We start from the raw sequence: 25,319 nt of genomic DNA, 5'->3' as shown, positions 1-25,319 counted from the left end.
TATATATATATATATATATATATATATATATATATTATTATTATTATTATTATTATTATTATTATTATTACAATGTTCCGCGCAGTTTTAGAAAATGGACCATACTGGCAATGCTTTATGTAATTACGTCATTTACTCAGGAATACTAGAAGATATTCTTGTGCTTTACTCATATTTTGCTAGTGGAGGCTAATAGATCATTTTGCGTAATTTGGGATATCGTGCATATCAGGATACCGGAACTGGTACTGTCGAGCCGGGGAGAGATAATGGTTCTTGAATCCAACAAGCACAGTGTAGCATAAAACCATATCCACAATATTTATGGTAGGTAAGGTTAGGTTACTTTATTTATGTTAAGCAAAGTTGGGCTCGATGACGAATATGCTAATAAAATAATCAGTGTTTACAAGCGTCATATGATGGATGAATCTAGTAAGGTAAGCTCTCACCAAGCCTAACCAAGGTGATTCACCGATACATATGTAAATATCTAAATAAACATTAGGTAATAAACCTGTACTAATCTGTTTACATTGGCTGAGGAATCATTTTTGTGTGGGTTTGAGTATCTAGGAAACGATATATATTTACTAATGCTAATTCAATAATAATTCGTTTTGTCGGAGACAGGAAGCCTAGTTATTGTTAGGTGGACAAAGGCATTAAGTAAGAGGAAGAGTGCCCAATCATTTCTTACCTGGAGTAGAATTGAACCCGGGATCTCCGATTTTAAGTCGAGAACAAAGTCAACCGTTTATTTAAACCAAGAAGTTAACCGGGTATGAGATGGCGGCAAGGCAGTGGTGCCGAGCCTCAAAAGTTAACAATTAGCCTATCAAGTCGTCGGTCTCTACCGAATGATCTGATTACTTTTTCTATCAAGGCTCGAATTCCTACAATAATAATTTAATATCCCAATCCAATCCTCCCCCAATAAAACCAACCTCCTTACTTCAACAAAATACAATAGCTTTGCTTACCGACGATGAAGGGCGGACCCAATGGAGCCCGACTTGTCAACACCTGATGGTTCGAGCACAGAGGGCGTCCAACTGCGGATGTCTATTCAGGTCATCGCCTATTTGAACGTTTGATAAACAGTGCGGTATTCACAAGGTTAGACACTAGCACTATTATCACCACGACGAGCAAGCCTCTGACGTGTCGATGGCGGGAAGGTTGTTTACCCTGCTGGAGGACGGCAGGGCGGTTGTCTTCCACCTCGACTCGTTTCTGAAGTTTCTCTGATGTGGTTCACAGTGGAAATTCCAGCAATTGCCTTTCGTATCCGTATTTATTTAACAGCTAAAGGGTATACACTAGGAAGGGTGAGTGACGTAGTAATATACTGCGTGCGCACGAACACGCACTAAGAACGAGAATTTTAAATATATATACAATCCACCAGTCCATGATGGGATCGAACCAGCGTCCTCTCTCTTACAAATTTGGCATCCAACACATCCTCCATAATAGTTTATAATCAGATGAATACTGAATTGCATTTGAATTTAACCCCAGACTACGTTCGGTTTTAATATTCAATGCTTACTTTTATTCTAGTTTGACTCACACGTGGAATTGCTGCGTTCTAGTAATATATATACCGACATATCACGAAGAACTCTATTTGATCCGACGAGGGATTCGAACCCCCGTTATCCTTGATCACCCCAAAGCGTAAAGGGGTTGCCACAAATAGTCCTGGCGCTTATTAACTAAGCTCCATGGCTGACCAAACCCCGACACTCATGATGCAATTTAGGTACAGTTTTTCATCAAATTCTGGCGCATGCACGGGCTACACTGAGCATACAATTGTGACACAAAGGGCTACATAAACGTTCCAGGGCTAACCAATTCTTATAGACACTCATTGGTGAAGTGGTTACAGTACACTGTACGCTTCGGGGTGATCCTGGACGGCGGGGATTCGAATCCTGGTTCGAGTCCCAGACGCTGCCTTAATCGACTGAGCTACGAGACACAAACCCTGGTTTGTCTCGGAGAGGCTGCAGGATCCAGTAAGTTCAGTAGAACTTCGGTTTCAACTCTTTTGATCATGTCGTAGCTCAGTTGATTAAGGCAGCGTCTGGGGTGCTCTCGGAAGCAGGTTCAAATCCTCATCACGGCCCTTGTGGATTTGTTCATTTGATGCATCACGCTACTGTGTATAATTAAGTGATCGTGTTTCTTCAGCTCCCAGATGGCAGAAGATATCTGCTTAGAATGGAAAATATCCAAAAGTAAATTAATAATAGTCACAATGCTCTTGTGTTGAATGTTAAATATATGTATTGTGCGTATGCAAATCACGAAGAAATTAACGTGATGAACAATGTGACTATATACATATACATGTACCAAATAGGCCAAGTTGCCTAACAAGCCGAATTTTCCTGAAATATTATTTTTTCAATTTTTTTTTCTGGAATGATTAAGCTTTCAATTACTTTATAAATCCCAATCTGTCGGGAGAGGGAGGTGTAGTTGAATTTAGTGTGAGCTTTCCGTAGAGTTTTCGCTTAAAGTAACTAGTGTACACCGAAATTCAAATATAGTGTGTTAAGACTACCAAAAAGTTTACATTTTGTTTTTAATCTTATAATCTTATTTTTTTTAAATCAAACATTCCTAGGGATTGTATTGCTCACATATATACTATATTAGACCTAAGATAGCATGTTTTATGTGTAGGATTGCTAGACAGGTTAGGGTAGGTGCTTTAGTTTCTTATTATATATGTAATTAGACCATTTGGTCTAATTCAGTAATACAAAAGTGAACGTTTTGGTAGTCCATCACTGCACAGTGGTAGTTCGGACGAAATACTTTCTATAAATGCTATCATTAAAGGAGGATGGGCTTAATAATTTGTATTTGTAGTATGTAGGTAGAGCATTAACAGTTGCCATGCGAACAGAGATTGTCAGCAGAGCACTGCTTGAACGCCAAAATCTATAAAAAAAAATATCCATAAACGTGTTTTGCCGGCTGCACAACATGAACATTGACCTTTGTTGATAAGGATGTGCTCACATGGGATTAAAAAAAAAAAGACAATCAGTGAAGCACTGTTCGATATTTGAACGTCATCAGCTGTATTAAAATGTGTCAAACTTAAATTTTTGTTGCAATAATTAGATAGGTTGCTCATGTTGCCCATTATTAATTGTTCCTTCATTGAGCTTGTGACCTTGACATTGACTAAATTAATTTTTGACGATGTTGGACTTAGCTTGATGCAATTCAAGTTTTACATTGTCAAATTCTTTCAATATTTTCCAGTACACTGTATACTCCTAAGACGAAATGTACAATCTTAGCAGATTGTATGTGCTAACTTGGCGAGTATGCCGCTGGTGTTTTACATGAACGATGCAACATTCATCAACATGGGCTATTGGTAAACCTCTTTCACCTTTTCCTTTCTATAAGAACTTCTTACAATAATTCCTCACTGGTAATTGTTTCCAAGAAGTTTAATATAATATTCTTCAGAGGTATATTTAATGTGGCCAAGCGGCTAATTTGTCCTCCACGAGTCCTTTTTTTTCACGGAATACCTGGCACTTCATGTTTAACTGCAGTACTGTACATTACCAAGTAATTGAACATGCTATGTGGAAAGATACATTTACTTCATCCTAATAATTAAAACAACAGCTTACATGAAATGTCTTTATTTAAGTGATCCATACTGACTCTTTCTCTACAAAATATGAAGGGTAGTGATGGTCCTTTAAACACTCAACATCAACAAACATGACATTAACGTAATAGCACAGACATAGGTACCTCGATGGGTCATTAGACCGTGAGCTGGCGAAACCTTGGGCAGAGACAGTAAATTCAGTTCATGTTCATAAAAACACACCTGTATATTTGTAGGATCAGTTCGGGAGAGTAAGTGCAGGGTTGGACAAGGTCATGTATGCAGGCGAAGTGGGTGACAGTATGCACAAGTGAAATGGGATATGCACATAGTATAGTCCTATGAGAAATCTCTCAAGGAAAACACATGTATTAATGATACAGCTAATATGTACAGGTACAATAGATGTGTCTGTACAAATGAAGTGGATGATACAGCTGTAAAAGGACAAATGAACATACTAATGACAATGCAGGTAGTCTGTACATATGGGATGGGGATTATGTTGAATCTAGATGCAGTTCAAAGATGGATTATTATTAATGTAGATTCAGGCAATATGCACAGTGAGGGGGAAGGTTGGGTGGGATATGTGAAAATGATATGAACAATGAGGACCTGCATAGATAACTTCACTGGTATGTTCCGAGAGGTAGCTGGGTAAAATGAAGAGACTATACATAAGACAACAATCAAATATACACACAGCCTTTGTGCGATGAGGCTTTTGTGAAAAAGTAAACAAGAGATGCAAGAGAATAGATTAAATGGTAGTAGAGTGCTAAATAATTTCAAGCAAGCTATTTGAATATGGCTTTTGTGTGGAATTTATGGGAAACTATATACTTATGATATGACTATAAATGACAGGTTACCAATCTGATTGGTGACACTGTACAAAATGATGAATATGCTGTTACAATAATGATCACATGATTCCTAATTATGCATACTAGGGAATCTATGAGGATGAATGGTTCTCTTATTTTGTGATGACGAGTTTTCTCTATGATTATGGAAAACACAGCTCAGAAAGAATGTAAATGAGGCTGACATACTGTAAAATCATTTACTGAAGGCTAGGTTATGATGCAAACAGATGAATGGTGGAAACTTTACATATATGAGTCAATGGCAAATGTCAACATTAAAATGAGATGAAATTTATTTATACATTGAGTGAATGAAGACCAACAAGCCCTTTGAAAAACTGTAGACTAAAATAAAACATTCAAATCTATCGGGGTAGTCCTATTGCAGTTCAAAGCTGGACAGTTGAAGAGTGTGAATGTGTGTATTATTTGCAGTACGTATGTATGTTAAGAATTTAAAAGCAGCACAAATAAAAATTATAACTATGTTTAGAACAGAGAAACATCTGACAAATAAAACCTTGCATCAAGTCTCATACACAGCCAAGTACTGTAGTTTCAATTTTTTCTCCCAAAAACATTTTTTAGAATCTTTAACATTATCTTATTAAAATGGAATACAGGATAATGCCAAAAAGCATAGTATAAGTAATATAAATAAATAAATTGACTAAATTATCCATAGTCTAAATGAAACCACAATTAACCATATTATTTACTTAATGGTATTTTTTTAATAACTGAACATGATAGGCAGGCTTAAGTAACGGTTACAAATTACAGGTTCAGTATCTAATAAACACTTCTTAAATTGCAAAAATGACATACTGTATATACTAAAACTATTTACAAAATTATATACTGTAGCATATTCTGGGGTGAAGTTACGTACTAGACAACAGACTGAGTTTTCTATGACTGTAACTTTGCAGTGAACAAATTCATTCGAAGCTACTTTGAATGTATCTTGGAATGAAGACTTTTTTAGAGTAAATGTAAAATTGATGATTCATATAATATTTTGAACAAGAGCCAAGTATGAAATGTAATGAACTATGAAAAATAAAACTGAAAAAAACATAATGCAAATATAACTGCTGTACTATATTTATAAATATTAACAAATGATGATAAAAATAAATGCAGTAATATCAAGGGGAAACCAATATGATAATGGTAGTGTATAAGAGAGGACAACATTTGTTACATGTGCACCTGTAAACAGTCAAAAATCACAAAGCATTCACCACACATTTGAAACAATTCTTGTAAAAATTGAGCAGGAAACTTTACATAATTTCTTTTTATAAATAGCAGTTTGCATGCGATACATATATTTTGTATTTCTAACAAAAACAAATTTGGATGGGATAACACAAATGTTACACAAGTACTTCAGTCAAACTGAAAACAGCTTACACAGCATTCATTTCTCAATGTGATCAAGTCATAGTCCAAAAAAATATAAGACATTAGCCAACAAAACTTTCATGTATCCATTACATTTAAATACCATATGCACATCACAAGAATTTTTAAGATTTTTTTTTTACTAATTGTGTAATGTTTACTATTAGAAATGTATTGATTATTAAGAGCCCTGTTCAAGTAGCAATGCTAAATTAGTAATCTAACAACAATTAATAAATCATGCCTCACATATTAAAATGTTTTATAGCCCTTCATTATGCAACCAGTCCTCACACATAATGCACCATAGAGTAATTTTGATGCTACAGTTTGTTGCTGATTTTTCAGACCACTTGGTACCTCCAGATGTCTGGATAATGGAAAATTTGGATAATCAAATAAAAGATAGCAAATAAAAATTTCAGCGAGGCTTGTTATTTTGGTATTTAACAGATGTATGTGGCAAAATTACCTGTAATAGATTAATAAAAAAAAGTTTTTTTTTTTTAAAGGAATGCACCAATGTATACTGTATGTAGGAAACCAATTAACATTTTGTGCTATTTGATTTGAAGAAGCATCCTCCATTGCTAAATCGCACCGAGACTTCACGGATAATGGGAGGTAGCCTCCATTAACTGGACATGCTCTAGTTAATTGAGATTCAGAACTGGACAATTTATTTGTTCAGATAATCCGAGAAGTCGGAAAAAGGGGATCCGGGTAATGGGAGTTTCCCTGCTTTGACCAGTGTCAAATTCTGGTGCTTTTGTGAAATTAAAAGCCCAGCAATATTGATGCTGCCTCGATAGGTTAGATGGGCTGCTTATGTTTGTAATCTTTTAGTTGGGTAAAAATTTAAAATTACATCAAATTGTAAGAACAGACTACATAAAGAGATTATGTTAAACAGCTGATATTAAACAAGAGAACATCAGGAGGTCTACCTAAACTTAATATACCTATCTTATAATATTTCCAAAACTTGTGCTAATCTTGTTTAATAACTTTTGGCTAGCTGCAGGATTTGCTCAAATTTTCCAAGTTTATTGGAATAGGTTCTTCACATTTACCAATGGAATAAGGAACACGTTCACCATAGTTTTACCATGAGTTGCAAGTCTTAATTTAAAAGCAAATGCATTTCAAGCCATTTTTCAGAAGTCTGAACTCGACAAAGCCTTTTGACATTCAATTTAATGTTCAAAAATTCACAGTATTACAAAACAGAAAGCAATAGTTCAAATATCTTGCATTAAAAATTTGAATGTTATTTTATAAATAACAATACAGTAATATAGCAACAGATAAAGTGCATTTAGTTGCAGTCAAATTACCATCATGTGGCCTTCAGGCTCCTAAAATACTTGCCCCCTTGTCCTGATTATTATATATTACCTACTAAAACAAAACTAAGAAAACTGCAATAATTAACATTACAAACTGTAGCACATTGCTACACTTGTAATTCTACAAAATTTAGTGAATAAGACAATATGAGTTACATTAATGCATTTTGCAACAGTGCAACAGTCACAATAGGACATTGCTAATATACAACACAGTACTTTAATGGAGGAAATAACATGAGAAACCACAAGATGTAATTTTTTCTAAATAAATTTTGAGGTTAATGCTTATCAAAATTAATCTTTACAGTAATCCAACAACAGAGTATAGTTTATGAAGGCAAAATAAGAACATAAATTGTCCCTACCTTAATGAGTATTTTTTGTAATTTACTAACAACCTTTTGTATCTTCAATAAAATTAATTATCTAACCTTCATGATTGCTATTCAGTATCCTCAGTGTGTACTGCATTAAAGTAGAATGTACTTGCACATTATTAATGTTCAAAATAAATGCAGAACATAAATATGTATCATATCTTCATTTTGGATGCACTGTACTGTACTTACTCTACAAAGAAAGTTGCTCGTTACCCTGTATCAGATTTACAAAAATTATTCGTACAGTAGCCCCTCTAAGCCTGGATCATTTCATTCCATATCTGATCTCCAGAAACCAAAATTTCCTTAAATTTGACCCTTTTATGGATACATGACACAAAATTTCCAAAATTTTCTTGTGGAAAGTGACAGAATACATGTTTATGCATATCCCAAAATAATAATGTTTTTGTCTACAAATAATAATTTTGCACAAAAGTAGTGTACTGAATATGAAAAATATAAGTGTTCACTTATCGTTTTGTAGTACAGGACGGTCTTAATACAGGCAGCAAAATGCAATTATAGTACTGTTAAACTTCTGAAGTCGGCCTTAACTGGCCTTTAAGTTCCCAACGGCCATGGCCCTTCTCTCGGTTCCAGACAGCAGCTGTTCACCACCACCAGCCACCTCAAAGGCTACAATGCTGCATAAATAATTGGTAAACAGCATCATCTAAATCTTCATTCTTAAACTTCAATGTATTTTGTCACTTTTTTTTCCACCAACTGCTTTTCATTTTATTCAACCTATATGATCATTGTCCTTAGCTTTTTTATGCCTTAAACAGCACAAATATAAAAATGATCATGTTTGTCTAATAACTTTGTTTTATTATCCATGGCAAAAAGCTTACCCTTGTCTGATGCATCCATACTCTCCTTACCTCATGACATGGCTTCAACTTGCAAAACAACAATATCTCTAATGAAAAGTCAGCAAAAAAGCATTGGTAATGAAAGATCAGACTTCATTCACACACAAAAGAAAACACAGTCAGAATGCACGCCCTCAGTAAGATTGGATGCCACACTCATATCTACAATTTATATTATAGTACCAGCTTGGTAAAACATTTCTAAAATATAAATGCATTATTTGAAATATTATTTTGAAAGCAAGAGTAGCAAAAATGAGAAAATAGAACAATGAGTTAATCAAAATTACTTTATATGACGAACCAACGATCTAGGGTTCACTGCGTTCCTCTCAAGAATCTGGAGTCTTCTTAGTAATTTTAATTTTTGTGGGGAAAATCTGGTGGATAGATTTTTACCATTGTATAAAGGGAACTGTACAAACTTGGGAGGGTGGTCTATTTCAGAAACATAATTCATACAGTGAAAGAAATGTGCATATAAAAAATAATTCTGACTGTATGGATATTATCATAACACCAACAAAGCAAATTTGTAGAGAAAAAATAAGCATTGACAAAATTAATTGAAGTAATGATTCCATACAAACTACCTTCATTTATTTATAATAACATAATCTCCATTTTGTTTTAGATTAATGTTCATTAAAATTGCATGGTAGATGTGCAGTGGCCATAAACTTAATTTGGCATAAAGATCAATAAGCACTGGGCTGCCAAGATCACTAATACTAACAACCAGCCCAATAAAGATATCACAGGTGGCAATATAGGTAAAATGACTTATCAATTTGTTACTGCATTTTAAGAAATAATACGCTTCAAATCTATCAGGCAACTAAATATTAAAGCACTACAGTACAGTATATTCATAACCAAGCCAATATCAATGTTCCAAAAATGATGTACCATGAAACCTAGCTTAAGGCTCAGTGTACCAAGCTTTCATTCATTCATCATTATTACCTAATTTCCCACTTTTATAGGGAGGGGAGGCATCAGCCTGGGAAAAAAAGGCAAATAATAGTGAAACGTTTCATATACTGTATTAAAAATTATATCGCTTGTCATTCATTATATCATTAATACTATACAGCATCAAAAATAAATAAGCATCACACTCCATCAGTCATCCAAAGCACCACCTCCACCATTCCTTACAGTGCCCTAATTGCCACCCACAATACAAATACATTCACCGTCTCCCTACAAACTGCTAACACCTAGCCTTGTCACTTACAATATCTGGTACATTGTTCACACTCAATACCCACTTTCTTACACACCAGGACTACCCAGAGACAGACAGGTCCAACCACAGAAGGACAAACAGCCCACAAAGCTAGAGGAAAGAGACTTCATCTGTCTCTCACACTGTCAAAATGGTTGAAGTGAGAGAGACCAATCAGCTGAACAGTTGACCAAAATGAAGAATAATAATACTGAAAACCAAAGCCGAAAAGCTAGAATGCTACTAGCCCCACAGGGAACAGAAATGAACTAAACTGTCCCCCTAGGTGAGACACTGGAATGACAGGAGGTGAAAATTGACTGAAGATGGAGAGCAAAGGTCTACTGAAGACACCAGGGCTGAAGCATTGTCAAGACTGGTTTGAAAACCCATACCTAAAATTTTCCACTTTAGTACTGTATGCCAATGGCAAGGATTCCAACTGGTCTAGCTGGAAACAAGGCTACAACCGAGGGTTGACACAACACAGAACAGTCAGAGTGCCAGAGGAGGAGGAAGACACTATGGCACCAAACCCAGAGGAAAAAGACAACAGATATTTCATCTTAGGCAAAACTGGGCCATGCATCACACTGCTCTGGCAGTGGCAAAAGAAGGCTCATTAGTAAAAGCCAAAAAGTGGCCACAGCCAGCTACAGTCCTGTGGGGCAGGTGAGGTTAGATTGTGCAAGAGGTGTATAAAATCCCAACAGAAAAGCCGAGACCATTCTAACATCAGCCGGAATGCAACAGGACTGACAACGGTGATATGGAAGCCGGCCTAGCATCCCAGACCAGCCAAACCCTGTAAAGCCACCATGTGTGACATCCTTCAGTTAATCAAAAATTTTGGAGCTAGGAAAGAACCAGATTCCTGACCAGTAGGCATATCAGATGACTGGTAGCCAAAATTAGCCAGTTTAAGTGGAAAGCAAATTTCCTGAAACTGATATAGGAGTACCACACAATCTGAGGGCCAGGGTAGGACCAAGATAGCAGAGTCTGAGAGTGGTATGAGATATGCCCTACACAAATAATCTATTTGCTGACCAAGGCAGAAGCAGCAGAGGAAGGAAGCTGGCCAATATGAGGCATAAGTGTCGGTCTTTAGGATCAGACACTCAAAAGATCCATAAATAAATGAACGGGAAGATTGGCATCTGTACCAAAAACTTTCACATGCACCTCAGGTGAAAAGGATACATGGACAAAGGCACATGAAAAAGGCAACATGACTGACTATCAGACAATGAACACTGAAGCATATCCTGGAAAACTTCAAACACCAGCATCAGTTATAGAAACCAATTTAAAAACCATAACAACCCTGCCAAATACACATTACCAAATAAGAAACCCAAAAACTGGTACAAAGACAGGCAGGCAGACATGTCGGGCACTAAGCTCCAACATTGAACACACTGCAAAGAAGAGCAAAAGTAATTATAAAGCAAGAAATTAATGCAAGCACTCAGCTGAAGTGGAACGACAGTAACATACATACATACAAGAGCCAGGCCTGCACGAGGAGGTCTTTAACATGCACAAGCACAGTCAATGTTTAAATTTGTTCTTTTTAAGTTGCAAATTGCTTCCCATTCAACAGGCTATGCAGAAGAGAATAAATCTCATTTACTGCCTATTAGTGATTTGATTAAAGTGAATTCGGTTCATAGAAAGGAAGTCCATAACCCCTCAGAGCAGAATATCTCTGGGGAGGTATAAGGAATCCCAAACCAACTCCAAGGAAAGGAACCCAAGGTACGGTGGAAACAAAATGGCATGCTAAGGCATGCCTAACAATGTGTGAAACACAACCACAATCATTTAGGTTAAGCAAAAGCACAAGAGCAATGACACGAATAGGAACATAATTTTCCAAGGAAAGCCAAGATCATTTAGCTGAAATTGAGCAGAAGTTGAACTCTGCAGAGGCAGCAAATGTTTAACTGAAAATATCAGCGGAAGAATGAAGGGCAGGCTGGCCAAGACCTCATGAGACAGGGATACATGTTTATAAACTTGGAGGTATAACCTATTTCTCAGTATGTATTTCACATAACACATACATACATATACATATGTATACTATGTATATTATATATATATATATATATATATATATATATATATATATATATATATATATATATATATATTATATATATATATATTACATACATTTGTATACTATGTACTGTATATTATATATACACATGCATATTATGTATACTAATTATATATATATTATATATATTTATATACATACTCACACACACATTTGGTCAGCAATCTATTGTGGTGGCCTTAATAACCCTCCAGAGGTTGACAGGCCCAAAACCAATCCAAAATCTCAAGTGACTTGGACTGCCATCTGGTAACAGTTGGGCACATCAAAGTTGGGGTATTTATCTCATGGAAATGACTATTTGCCTTGTTTACCTAGGGACATCTGATTTCCTTCTTAAGTATTGGCTTGTGGTTTGGTGCCTAGACTTTTTGGTGGGGTTTTCTCACTTTCTAGGTTGATCTGTGTTCCCTTTGCCTCGTAAAGTGAGTCAGGTTCTGGTGTTGATTCTTCAGAGGACTCAAGAAGCTTGGTGTGTTGGGTTATGGCTTGGTGGTTACCAGAGTTAATCTTAGGGAACTACCGAAGGGTTCTTCCAGAAGAACAACTTTACAACATGGTGCACCACCTTTATGCTTTCAAATTTCAAACACAGGTACTTTAAGTACAATACAATTAGTCATTCATTGTCCACTCCCATACTACTCTGATTATTAAGATCATGCTCCTTCCTAATTGTTATCATTCAATTCCACTTGTTATTGTAACATTTTCTCCATTCCATTCTTCATTATCATTTTCCTTTGTGTTTCAAATCTTGCACAATACTGTATTCTTTCCTTTCTTATAAATCTATCACTTCAAGCTTCTGTTCCTTTATTAATCTCACTCCAAAATCTAATAAACCTCTCATACTTTCTAAGGTCTAGCATTTGTGAGCCTCAGATCTGAGGTTATTTTTTTACATTTATCACACCAAAAATCTGGGAAGATGCATCTCTACCCCAACCTCCTCACCCCCCCCCCCCCCTATAATGAAAAAGAGATACAATATCTTAATTGTAAAAAATATTTATATACTATTATAAATCTTTATCAGCTTTAAAACCACACTGTGTAGCAGTCACTTCACAAGAACTTAAATACCTCATTGCATACTCGCCTATTTAGGCTTCGTGGCAGTTACTTTGTTACTTTTACCCAATGCAAGATAACCCTGCACACACTAACATAGCACTATAAAAAGCAGTGTAAATTGACACTATTATTCGGCTTCTTTAATGCTCTCACTAGAAACTGTTACTGGTGCTCATAACTTCCATGTTTTTATACAGTAACAATGAGAAAAATACTTTAAATTACTATGAGACACTCATTTCTTTTCCAAGTAAAATCTTTTTTGAATGTTTGTTTATGCAAACCAATTATGCGGTACAGAGTGATTAATAGGACTGACAAGAGAGATTGCTGCCAAATGTATACCTATTTATACATTTGGAACTAAAAAAATAAAAATAAAAAAATACTCGGAAGCCTTCAGGCAAAATAAAAAAAAAATATGCAGTAATGATAAAACTATTGATGTCAAACGGTCAACTACTTAAAACCTGGCAAATTATCAATGAGAACTTCATTACCTTCTTATTCCATATCACGTGGTATGGAGGTACCTGGCCTTCCGTAAGGTGTGGAGGTACCTGGCCTTCCGTAAGGTGTGGAGGTACCTGGCCTTCCGTAAGGTGTGGAGGTACCTGGCCTTCCGTAAGGTGTGGAGGTACCTGGCCTTCCGTAAGGTGTGGAGGTACCTGGCCTTCCGTAAGGTGTGGAGGTACCTGGCCTTCCGTAAGGTGTGGAGGTACCTGGCCTTCCGTAAGGTGTGGAGGTACCTGGCCTTCCGTAAGGTGTGGAGGTACCTGGCCTTCCGTAAGGTGTGGAGGTACCTGGCCTTCCGTAAGGTGTGGAGGTACCTGGCCTTCCGTAAGGTGTGGAGGTACCTGGCCTTCCATAAGGTGTGGAGGTACCTGGCCTTCCATAAGGTGTGGAGGTACCTGGCCTTCCATAAGGTGTGGAGGTACCTGGCCTTCCATAAGGTGTGGAGGTACCTGGCCTTCCATAAGGTGTGGAGGTACCTGGCCTTCCATAAGGTGTGGAGGTACCTGGCCTTCCATAAGGTGTGGAGGTACCTGGCCTTCCATAAGGTGTGGAGGTACCTGGCCTTCCATAAGGTGTGGAGGTACCTGGCTTCTAAACAACCAAATGTTCCAGAAAAAGGGTACAATTTACATTATAAAGTTCTTTCCAAAATTTGGTTGAATAATAAAGTGAAAAGATAAGTGCTATACACATGGTGTTGTTTGTTAATTTTTTAAGATTTTGTACTCAAATTATTTACTAATTATTTTGTTATACTTTTGCCAGCCTTATATGGTCCTATTATACAAGTGTTAAATAATTACATTATAAATACGGTAAGTTAAAAGTCCTACATAGAAAATGATACTGGACGAGTGAGACTTTCAATATTAAGAGTCTCGATACATTATAGCTCATGGCAATCACTAATCTATGTTTAGCCTCCTCTCAATGTAATTTAAATAATATAATTCCCAATTATCTGTAAATATTTTCATAATACAAATGTTTCACCTAAACAAACTGATATTTGAAACACCCACCTTAAATAACCGATATTAAATTAAAAAAAAAAAAAAAAAAAAAAAAAAATGACCATACAGTACTTGCACACCTTCATGTCCATGCTCCAGTACATTGGCCCAATTAGGGTATGTAGTTTGCAAATCACTCCTTATGTCTATGTTTACTCTTGTATCACTTGGCATTCTTAGACTGCTTTATATTAAAATAGTTGTATGTTGCGTACAGTGTACACAGTATACAAACACCTACCTCTTCTTATATTGCATTAAGTGTATAATTAGCATAGTAAAGTATTATACAGTAGTGCATCTGTAACACTCACAAATATGCAACAAGTAAATAAGATAGAAATGGAAAAAGAAAAATCCATTTTATACAGTATTTCTGAAGAAAACTTTTGAAAATGGCCATATCTCAAATACTATGATACTTTAAAATATTGTATGGATGGCTATAAAAAAGCAAATTACACCAGTCTTCACCAATTTCTGGATTCAAAATGTATTGAATCTCCTAACAAGTCTGGGTTCTTCTATGTACTAGATTTCTCCCCCTTAAAGGTAGTGATAAATCAGCAACAAAGCATTTATCATGACCACCACTACCATTTCCCATTTTCACAAAGAAATCACATTGACGTGATGTATCAATGAGAAAATCAACAGGAGCTATGAGGATGATTTGAACCTATGTTGTGGGGTACTCCTGACCAATGCCTTAGTATCACAACATGGTAAAAGGCATTGCAATCTGGGATTCAACTGAATCCTCTAGGGACTGCACATTGCAACCAGATGTTTCACTGATGGTGTGCAGACCAACTAGGCTGGTTTTAGGCATATCAAAATTTAAAACTCACATGCATACATGGGGGCTTACATTTGCTTCCTCAGACCTCCAGTAACCATCCTCTCCCCCCCCCCCCCCAATTTTGGAGGGGGAGGGAGGGAGAGAAAAAAAAATTCCAGTTCTTTTATCTTCTGGGGCCTTAGTAGGAAGATGAGGACCATGTCTGGCACATCACCATCCAGTGTCTGAATGTGCTGGGCAGACAAGCTATAAGCCATTGAACTTTCAACAACAGCAAGCGAGTGATTACCATGAATATATTTACAGGCAAACTGTGTGCTATGTGCAGTTAAAAGATTTAGGCTTATAAATAAAAAATAAAAAAATAAATAAAAAATAAATAAAAAAATAAAAAATAATAATTATATATTCTTGTATGAATAATTAGTGCACGTATATTTATACACATATATATGTACATATGTATATTTTCAAAGTTATACATAATGAAAACCATCAACAACACATTAATACAACTTGTTAGAACAAAAAAATAAAAATAAAATGAGAAAGATTGAAAATAAATTGACAAAGTTACTCCTGTGCAGCACCTAGCCTCATATTTACCGAAGAAACAAAAAAAACTTTTCCAAGCCACTACAGCTAAATCACAAGAGATAAAGACTTTCCTTGGATTTTTGGTATTTATAGTTGCTAAATTAACAATGTCAAATAATTTTTTTTGTTTTCAGAACAATTTTTTTATATGCGCACCTCAAGAGGGGCTCATGTAAGAGGTGCGCAGTGCAAAGGTTAATCAGGGCTTCACAATGCCCCCATGCACCCTGACTTGTAGTCTAGTAATTCTATCTCCTACACCTCTCTTCAAATCCACAAAAAAAAATCACATTAACATGATGTATCAATGAGAAAATCAGTAGGAGCCATGAGGCTTCAGTGGAAGCCTGAGGAACTCTTAGAGGATTCAGTTGAATTTCAGGTTGTAATGCCTTTACCATGCCATGGAGTAGTGGTTTAAGGCACTGCTTGCAAGTACCCAAAGCATAAGTTTGAATCCTCCTCATGGCTCCTATTGATTTTTTCATTGATACATTATTTTGATGTGATTTCTTTGTGTATTTGAAGAGAAGCATAGGAGATAGAATTCCTGGACTACATGCCAGAGTGCATGGGGTGTAGTGTGTGAAACCCTGGTTAGGCTTCAGTGGAAGCCTAGAAGACAATTAAATCCCTGGATGCAATGCCTTTACCATATTGTAGTGTAGTGGTGTAAGGTGTTGCTCGAACCCAGAGCATATGTTTGAATCTTCATGGCTCCTACCATTTTTCTCCTTTACCATTTTCATATGGAAGGAAAGCAGCTTGTCTTCAGTGGATAGAAAAGATGAAGTAATTATCAGGAGAAAGCACTAAGCCATTACGACTATACTGTATAGCACTTGGAAAGATACGAGGATAGGGATTTGGGAAGGACATAATAAAGGAATGGTACCCACCCACTTGGAGGGTTGGGGATTGGACACCGATCTGCAAGAAGCAAGACCGTTGCTGTACCATCCAATCGAAGTAGCAGAGCAGTAGATACAAAAAAATAATTGATACCGTCCAATCTCCTTCCACTTACTTTCAGCCAATATAGGTTGGTTTAAATAATAAATTAATGCTCCTGCAACATACCAAGGTGACTGCAAGATGAATTTAGCAGCATTATATATATATATATATATAGTATATATGGTATATAAGAAATTTTTTATTTTATGTCTGTACCTCAATAAACGGCCTTTAAACACCCAGGAAAAAAGTGTGTCCTTATTTAAATCATGGTTCATTGATTTTGCATTAAATTGCCATGTTGTTACAGAAATAAATAAATAAAATTTAAAAGAAACAAAAGTTTTCAATTTTCCTTTAATCCTCTTTTGGTTAATACCAATTCTTTCTCCTCAAACTTACAAATGTCAACTTGAAATATTTTTTTTTTTTAAATTTTGATTCAACTATTTTTTGTGTATCATATTGTTACTTTAATATCTCCCAACATCATCTATTACCATTCAATACAATAATGACTGTAGTCTCAAATTTATCCATTTATAAACATCCACACCAGTCAAGTCACTTTCATCTACAATTCTACAAACTTTCATTTCATATCCAAATACTGTATATACTTGGTATATTAAGTTTGTGGAGTAAAATCAATGTGTGTGGATAGTAGTAGTAGTAGTATGTGCGCGCGCGCGTGTGTGTGTGTGTGTGTTCGCTGGTAAACGAACATGCATGGGTACATGTATACACAGTACAATGAACTACAATTCTAACATAACATGGTACAATTGGAAACTTGATCAAAAGATGATTTCATATCTAGTTAGTATCTGATAAAAAAGGATTAGGTGTAAAGATCGAGAAAAATCGATCTGTAGAAAAAACCTACACTTTCCATGTAATTTTGGTATTAAGGTGTTATCTTTGATGCCATATTCAAATCAATGGCTTTTATCATGTGTTACACTCACAGCACAGAACAATTTGATAATCTTCCATTTTCTAAATCATCATAATACTTAGCACTGAATATTGCCGTCTTTCCCCCCACCCCCTTCTGTCTCAATGATTTCCTATTTACTTCAGCTTCCAAGTTAAATAATGGCTGTCTGTTGAGATGAACATGCCTTTCAAAGTATCCCATCTCTCAATGTAAATAACTTTTGACCATTTCACCTATGTGACAGTGAACAATGCCAGCAGATGAAAAGCATCAACAAAACTTACCACAAGCTATTTAAAGGGAAAGTCTCCTAACAGGAGTCAGAGGTTGTATGTTCCTGTACCCATCTGTGTATGATAACAACAATAATAATAATAATAATAATAATAATAATAATAATAATAATAATAATAATAATAAATAATAATAATAAATAATTATTAAAAAGTTCCAAATGGTTCTTCAGGTGTGTGTGTGTAATTTGCATAAATGGGGAAGATTCTACACAGTCCCTAACCGACTAACTTATGCGCCACAGAAAAAAGCAACGATGAAAGTAAGTAATTATAAAAAAAGAAGGCACCAAACCGGGAAGGTTATGTAAGCAACGATGAAGAAGGAGCAGATAAAATGATCAAAAAGAAAGCACTAAGCCTGGTGAAAAAGAATATGTTTATGGCAGGGCCATAGCAAAAGAAACAAGTCTCAGTATTGTCATCCATTATTTTTTGTTTTTTTGAAAACTCATCCTTACAGAAGGTACTGTACATTGTTAGGAAAATAAATGTTTTAAGTGTAATTCAGGCCAAGTGAGATAAATACAGTCTAGTGTGAAAATGTTGGCTATAAAAATAACTACGAAATGTTTAAAAATGCATTAATTCTCTTTAGATACTACATACATTTCAATAATGTAACAGCAGCTTATGACGGTTCTGTCCTTGCCTTTCCAAATATCTTTCCAAATAAGACTAGGATATTCCTCAAGAGAGAATCTGGCTTTCTATCTTTTTTTTTTAAGATATAAATTAAACCAGATAAAAAATTCTATGCAAAACTGTCAGCCCAGTATCACATCTGGCAGTGTGCAACAAATACATATTACAGCAAAACAAATATGAAACAAACTTGAGGGATTACTCAAAACCTGCAGAATATCTTGGAGAAAAAATGCAGACTCCTTTAAGAATTTTGATTAACCAATAGCTTAATAGCGAATAACTGAATATTTTACCACACAATATGTACGAATATACATTGTGTATTCACACACATTATAGCACAAATACAGCAAACAAAATTCTTAAATTTCCATTTCAACTTCAAATAAATTGCAGCTCATGAACAAAACCAATACTATATATAATATTTGTAAAAAAAAAGATCTCATTAATAATACTAATACAGTAATTATTAATATTTATGAAAAATTCTACCAAATTTTAAACTAGGCCCGTCTGTATTATACCCCAAATGCCGTTACTTAGTGTGTAAAAAGTAAACATAGCATAAGATCATCAATCTCAAAGAAACTTTTTCCTTTACTCTATGCACTACTTCTCAGTTTTAGTTACAGTACATGCCATTGACCACCATTAGCATATGCGGAAAATCCAAAGCCGCAACAGATATTCCATTCAACCTAATGCAGCTTCAAACCAACTTGAGAGAATTTCAGCAAGAGCAAGACAAATTCTCGATAACACAAACTTGAAAAGAAAACAGAAAATACATTTGAAGAGGAAAATTGTCTTTTTCAAAGAAAATATTATTTGAATAAAATATTGTCAACAGTTTGAAAGCATTGAATGGCAATGTATGACTTTCAAAACAAAATGAACACTTAACTGGGGAGAAAGATTCTCCACGCGATGCTCCAGCGATAACGAGGAAATGGAGGATATGATACAAATTATCAACATAAATAAGAATTACAGAAAATCCAAGTACAGTAATACAACAGTAAAAAGAAACCAATGCTTAAACAAGCAGACTGCTTTTCCCTTTTGTACTTTTTTGAAACACACTATCCATCTATAAATGATTTGGATATAATGGTTGTCACTGCACTGGTGATATCTCTATAGGGGGTCGAGGGCAAGGTTTCAACGACAAGAGGCCTACATCTTGATGCCTTATTGAGGACGTTTTGAATCTAAATATTACAGAAACGTTGTTACTCTTAATGATGCATCTTCTAATATTTTTTATTTAAAAGTGCTTGTAGTAAATCTTTATAATGCTAATGAAAAAAAAAGGAAAAATTAAGAAAACATGATGAACTGTACTTCAATTACTTTTGAAATTGAAATAAAGTTCGGTTAAATTTTCTCCCTATGTGAAGAATTTCATTAAGGTTTATAAAACTATCAATGTCAGATATATCTGCAAAATATGTGAACATAAAATGTACATACAAGAACATCCATCCACCTTTAAAAGGATTGGCTATCATTAACACGAAAGCACTGAATTAAAAAATAAATAAATAAATAAATAAAAACAGAACTAACCAAATGTTAAATTAAGTGTAATGATAATCTAAAAGGAAAATGTGCAGATTTATAAAAGGAATAAATGTCCTAACAGTCACTTGGGTAAGATTAGTGAAGGAATCTATGAGAGACAGTAAGAGAAGTGTAATATTTTAAGCCAACAAACATGCCCATATATTTCATTCAAATAAAATAGTGTGAACAAAGGCTTCAGTTTAAATACGAGCATTATTGCTCAAATTCAAAATGAATTTGAATCTCAAATCAAATGACCAAATCATTCACTGTACAACATAAAAAAAAAGTTACTTACTTGCAAATAAGGAAAAATGCTGGCATATATGCAAACACTATCGACAACAAACGTGTACACAATGTTTCACTTTAAATTCCTGTGTCAGTCATTGTCTCACAACCAAATAACTGGTCCAACTGACCAACTTCAAATTAAAAAAAAAAAAATAAAAGTATTTCCTAGCAGTGAACAGATTATCCACACCCCCAATAAAATCATTTCAAGACACATACATACTGCATATCTTCGGAGACAATAGAGGCATCTCGGTAAAACAAATGCAACTGAATCCTCATAACGTTAAGGATATATATACTCTAGTAATACTCAATGTGCCAGATGAAAAAGAGGTCAATATAGAATTAAAAAAATTACCAGAGACATCATTAGTAAAGATCGGAATGAAAAATCTCAACAACCAAATTGGCCCCATGTACTGTACATCACTTACTCTGCAGTTATACTTCCACTCTTCCATATACATATACTGTACTGTATATTTATATATATATACTATATATAAATATATTATATAATATATATATATTATTTATTTTTGGATGAATAATGCATTTTCCTTCATAAAAATTAGGGTGGGAGCATAGATATGAAAATAAAATCACAGTATACATGATGTCAGCAGTGGACAAGACCCAAGTCTCGAAAACGAGCAATAGATTGATCTTGCTGAATGTCTCAAAAAAATAATAATCGGGGAAGGGAAAAGAAGTTACCCTTGTCATAGTTTTAAGCTTTTTATCACTAACCAAAACTTTCTTTATTAGCAATGTGTAATAAACAAGAAAGATTTTTGTGAATATATTTCCATGTGTTGGGCTGCATTTTCCTTGTCACTTTTAATTACAGTTATAAAAATGCCTAAATCTGATAAATGTAAAGCTCTAATCTACTGAATAAAGACATGTTATATTGATTTTGGTAAAGCTTCACCCACTTACATGATATTAAGTTTGATGCCCATAAAAGCTCTTTTGGTAATATACTTACATATTTTTATAACTGGCATTTAAGACCTCCCTGATGAATACAGGATTTGATGTGTTGGAAATATTGCACAAAATACCAGACGTGATGAACAAGCACTGCCTTGGTTAACAGTGTTTTGTACTGTCTGTACAGTGGCTCCTTAATCTTTTAATTAACTATTCCATAAATTTTGTTCCTGCAGAAGTACAGGAGTCACTGGGCTAGCTGGAGTTTTGAGATCAATTATATATTTTTATTTTTCCTGTTTACACACAACATCCAATGTAGACACATTACACTAGAATGACAAATACTGAAATTGCGAGTTCCTTTTCTTTTTATTGTTAGATGCCTGGTATCTATAAATGAAGTGAGAAAATAACCAGAAGTAGAAGGCTGTACTGGAACGAGTATTACCCATTACGTTGGGCAATATATCACTAACAGTTTTTTTTCTGTAGCCCAAAATTGGCCTTACATATTTGATGAAGTACCCTCACAAATGATCACAAGACTAATAACTTTAGACTTATTCCATTGTTATAATTTAACTAAAGCTTTAAGTTGAAGTGAAGGTAGAGGGTACTAGAACTGTTACATGAACTGGTACACTTAACCCTTGTCTGGCTATGCACCAATGTGATCTAGTCTGCCTATCACACCACAGTAGTATGGACGGGACAGGGGGCAGAGGTGTCATATTTGCGCTCGACACTTGCAAGTCCAGTGCATCTAGTGTACAAGTGGGTGCTTGACAACAAACATTATACACTGGCACTCGTATATAGTTTCTTTGTAGCACTCGAGTTTCCATCACTCAAGTCTTGGTCAAAGCTGCAGAGGCATCTCATAGACTTTGAACTTTTCAGCTCTTGTCCCTTGATACCAAACAATCTGAAGATTTCAGTGAAACACAAATCAAGCTAACTGTACTATGTCCCCATTGCATTAGCTGAAAGAAAAGAAAAACAATTAATTCCTTATACTGTACAAAATCATTTCTTTTGCAACAAGTACAGCAAGTGCATAACACACATTTAAAACATATACACACACCAGAATGTTGTACTGTACATATAATATGAAATAAGTACCACTAGCTCACACCAAATAACAACATTGCACAAGACCAGAAGGCAATAGCAGGATGTGCAAAATGGCCTCTATGAAAAGCAGAGGTGCAACAGGCACTTTGAGAGAGAACTCACACACAAAGGCCCAAGACTATCAAACTCACTCACTCTACACATAAGGAGAATTATTGGCTGACCTCTCGGTGTTCAAAAGAGAACTTTATAAACGCCTTCAAAGGATACTTGATAAACCAAGCTGTGACTCATATGCCAGGCTGTGAGCAGCCATTTTGAACAGTCTGGTTGACCAGCCTACCAACCAGGAGGTCTGGTCAGAGAGTAGGTCATGGGACACTGATCCTCAGAATCATCACAAGGTAACCAAAAGATAACCGATAGATGAAAAATGTACATTGCAGTGTTATTAATATTTATACACTAATTTTTAAGATCAATACGTAATGAGTGGGGCTGAAACATTTGTCCTCTAAAGCCTAAGTATTAGATAATTTTGTCAATGTTTTGGCATGGACCAAATCATAATTCTTTTTAGTTTCCAATAGGTGTTCATCATACACATTAATCGATATATTTGCTTGTCCAATAAAAAAAAATGGGTAAAAAATTTTCATATATAAAAGCCATTCAGAAGGTAAGGCTTTAAATATTTTCCCAAGAAAAAGATTATTTACAAATTATGAAACTTGCATGAAACTGATACATACTGTAATTGATAAAAGCAAGTAATTATCTACAGAAGGCAACCAAGAAAGGAAGACTGTAGCCCAATCATTGTCATTGGATATTCAAGAGGCGCAAAATATCACCTAGAATGCAATACGAGAACAAAAGGCGAGTGATATCCAAGGACTCTATTAAGGAACAAGTGACCCTGAGGGACATTAGGAAAGAAAAAAACTTACGATTGTCCTGAAAATCTAGACGGTCTGCGAGATGTATGACTAAGTGGGATGATGCAGTTCAAATAATAAAGATTTGGGAAGTATTCCGTTAAGTGCCTATAAGTTAAGCATGTGGGGCCAATACATATACCCTAGCCAGAGCCATTTCTCACCATCTATTATGGTGGTGGAGGAAGGCCAGGGTTAAAGGTTACCAAATCAAACCAATGACCCTGCCAGTAGTCACAGATTGAGGAATGAATGACTGGGTAGATCTTTGAATAAAGAATATCTTCTTGGGAAGTAGAACAAGTGTGGAAGGCTCCCTTAACCCTTGGGCGCTAAGGACCATTTTGCCTTCAACCCCCTCAGGCACAAAAAAAAAAAATCGTCTTATAAAAGTGTTCATTTGTGTTCCCTGATCACGGGAAAAATAACAAAAATCGTAGGTGGCATATTTTGGGTGCAACAAGGCGGGGAAGTCTGGTAAAAAAAAAAAAAAAAAAAAAAAAGAGAAGAAGAAGAAGAAGAAGAAGAAGAAGAAGAAGAAGAAGAAGAAGAAGAAGAAGAAGAAGAAGAAGAAGAAGAAGAAGAAGAAGAAGAAGAAGAAGAAGAAGAAGAAGAAGAAGAAGACGACGATGACGAAGAAGAAGACGACGACGAAGACGACGACGACAAAGATGACGACGAAGAAGACGACGACGACGAAGAAGACGACGACGACGACGAAGAAGACGACGACGACGACGACGACGACGACGACGAAGACGACGACGAAGACGACGACGAAGAAGACGACGACGACGACAAAGAAGACGACGACGACGACGAAGACGAAGAAGACGACGACGAAGAAGACGATGACGACGACGACGAAGAAGACGACGAAGACGACGACGAAGACGACGACGATGAAGAAGACGACAACGACGAAGACGACGACGAAGACGACGACGACGACGACAAAGACAACGACGACGACGAAGAAGACAACGACGACGACGAAGAAGAAGAACGACGACGACGACGACGACGAAGAAGAAGGAGGAGGAGGAGGAGGAGGAGGAGGAGGAGGAGAAGGAGGAGGAGGAGGAGGAGGAGAAGGAGGAGGAGGAGGAGGAGGAGGAGGAGGAGGAGGCCTTGACAGAGCGTTCGCCAGACAAGATCTGCTCCACCCGAGCTGTCAGGTGGGGTTGCCACAAAGATATTATTACCTAATTATTTCAATGTCCCTGATTGATTTTTTCTTTGTTTTTTTGCAGTAGTGTAATATTATTCAATAGTGTGTATTGTTATATGTTTATATAATAAAATGTGTGAACCATCACTGAACTCAAAATTATTGTGTTCATTACACAATAATGAATCATTAGTGATTCAATTATTATGTTCATAAAACAATAAACAAATAGTTTTGCTGTTATTACACTATATACACACACACGTTATATATACGTATCGACATGTTTTGTTCACCATAACGAAAAGAAGTTGACATCTAAGTGTGAAAAACACACACACCCAAGACAAAAAAAAAAAAAAAAAAAAAAAAAATTGGAGGAAAGTGTGAAGTTCCCCAATCCAACAACAGTAAGCTCAGGACCAACAAAAACAAAGCTTTGAAAAACAATCTTTGACTGAAGGGGCAAGAGAAAACCAAGGAGAGGAGAGAAAATTTAATTAAAACCTGATCCAAGGACCGAGATGGCTGAGGATGAGCGCGAGCAAGCTGAAGGTGAAAAAATTCCAGATACAA

The 25,319-nt window shown here is 35.7% G+C and overlaps 1 protein-coding gene across 5 annotated transcripts in view; it reads right to left on the bottom strand.

Moving 5' to 3' along the window:
- Positions 1 to 21,337: 21,337 nt before the first annotated feature.
- The window catches only part of slmb (beta-transducin repeat containing E3 ubiquitin protein ligase slmb), a 43,681-nt gene continuing 39,699 nt past the window's right edge, over positions 21,338 to 25,319 (bottom strand). For all 5 annotated transcript variants that reach the window (XM_045737480.2, XM_045737482.2, XM_069332811.1 and 2 more), the window contains exon 13: positions 21,338 to 22,540. In XM_045737480.2, the coding sequence (XP_045593436.1) occupies positions 22,537 to 22,540 (4 nt within the window). In that variant the 3' untranslated portion in view covers positions 21,338 to 22,536. The remainder of the gene's footprint in view (positions 22,541 to 25,319) is intronic.

The sequence above is a fragment of the Procambarus clarkii genome, chromosome 28 (genome assembly GCF_040958095.1).
Source record: "Procambarus clarkii isolate CNS0578487 chromosome 28, FALCON_Pclarkii_2.0, whole genome shotgun sequence".
Classification (NCBI taxonomy): Eukaryota; Metazoa; Arthropoda; class Malacostraca; order Decapoda; family Cambaridae; genus Procambarus; species Procambarus clarkii.
The sequence above is the reverse complement of the archived record's forward strand: the minus strand, read 5'-3'. Positions and strand labels throughout refer to the sequence as shown.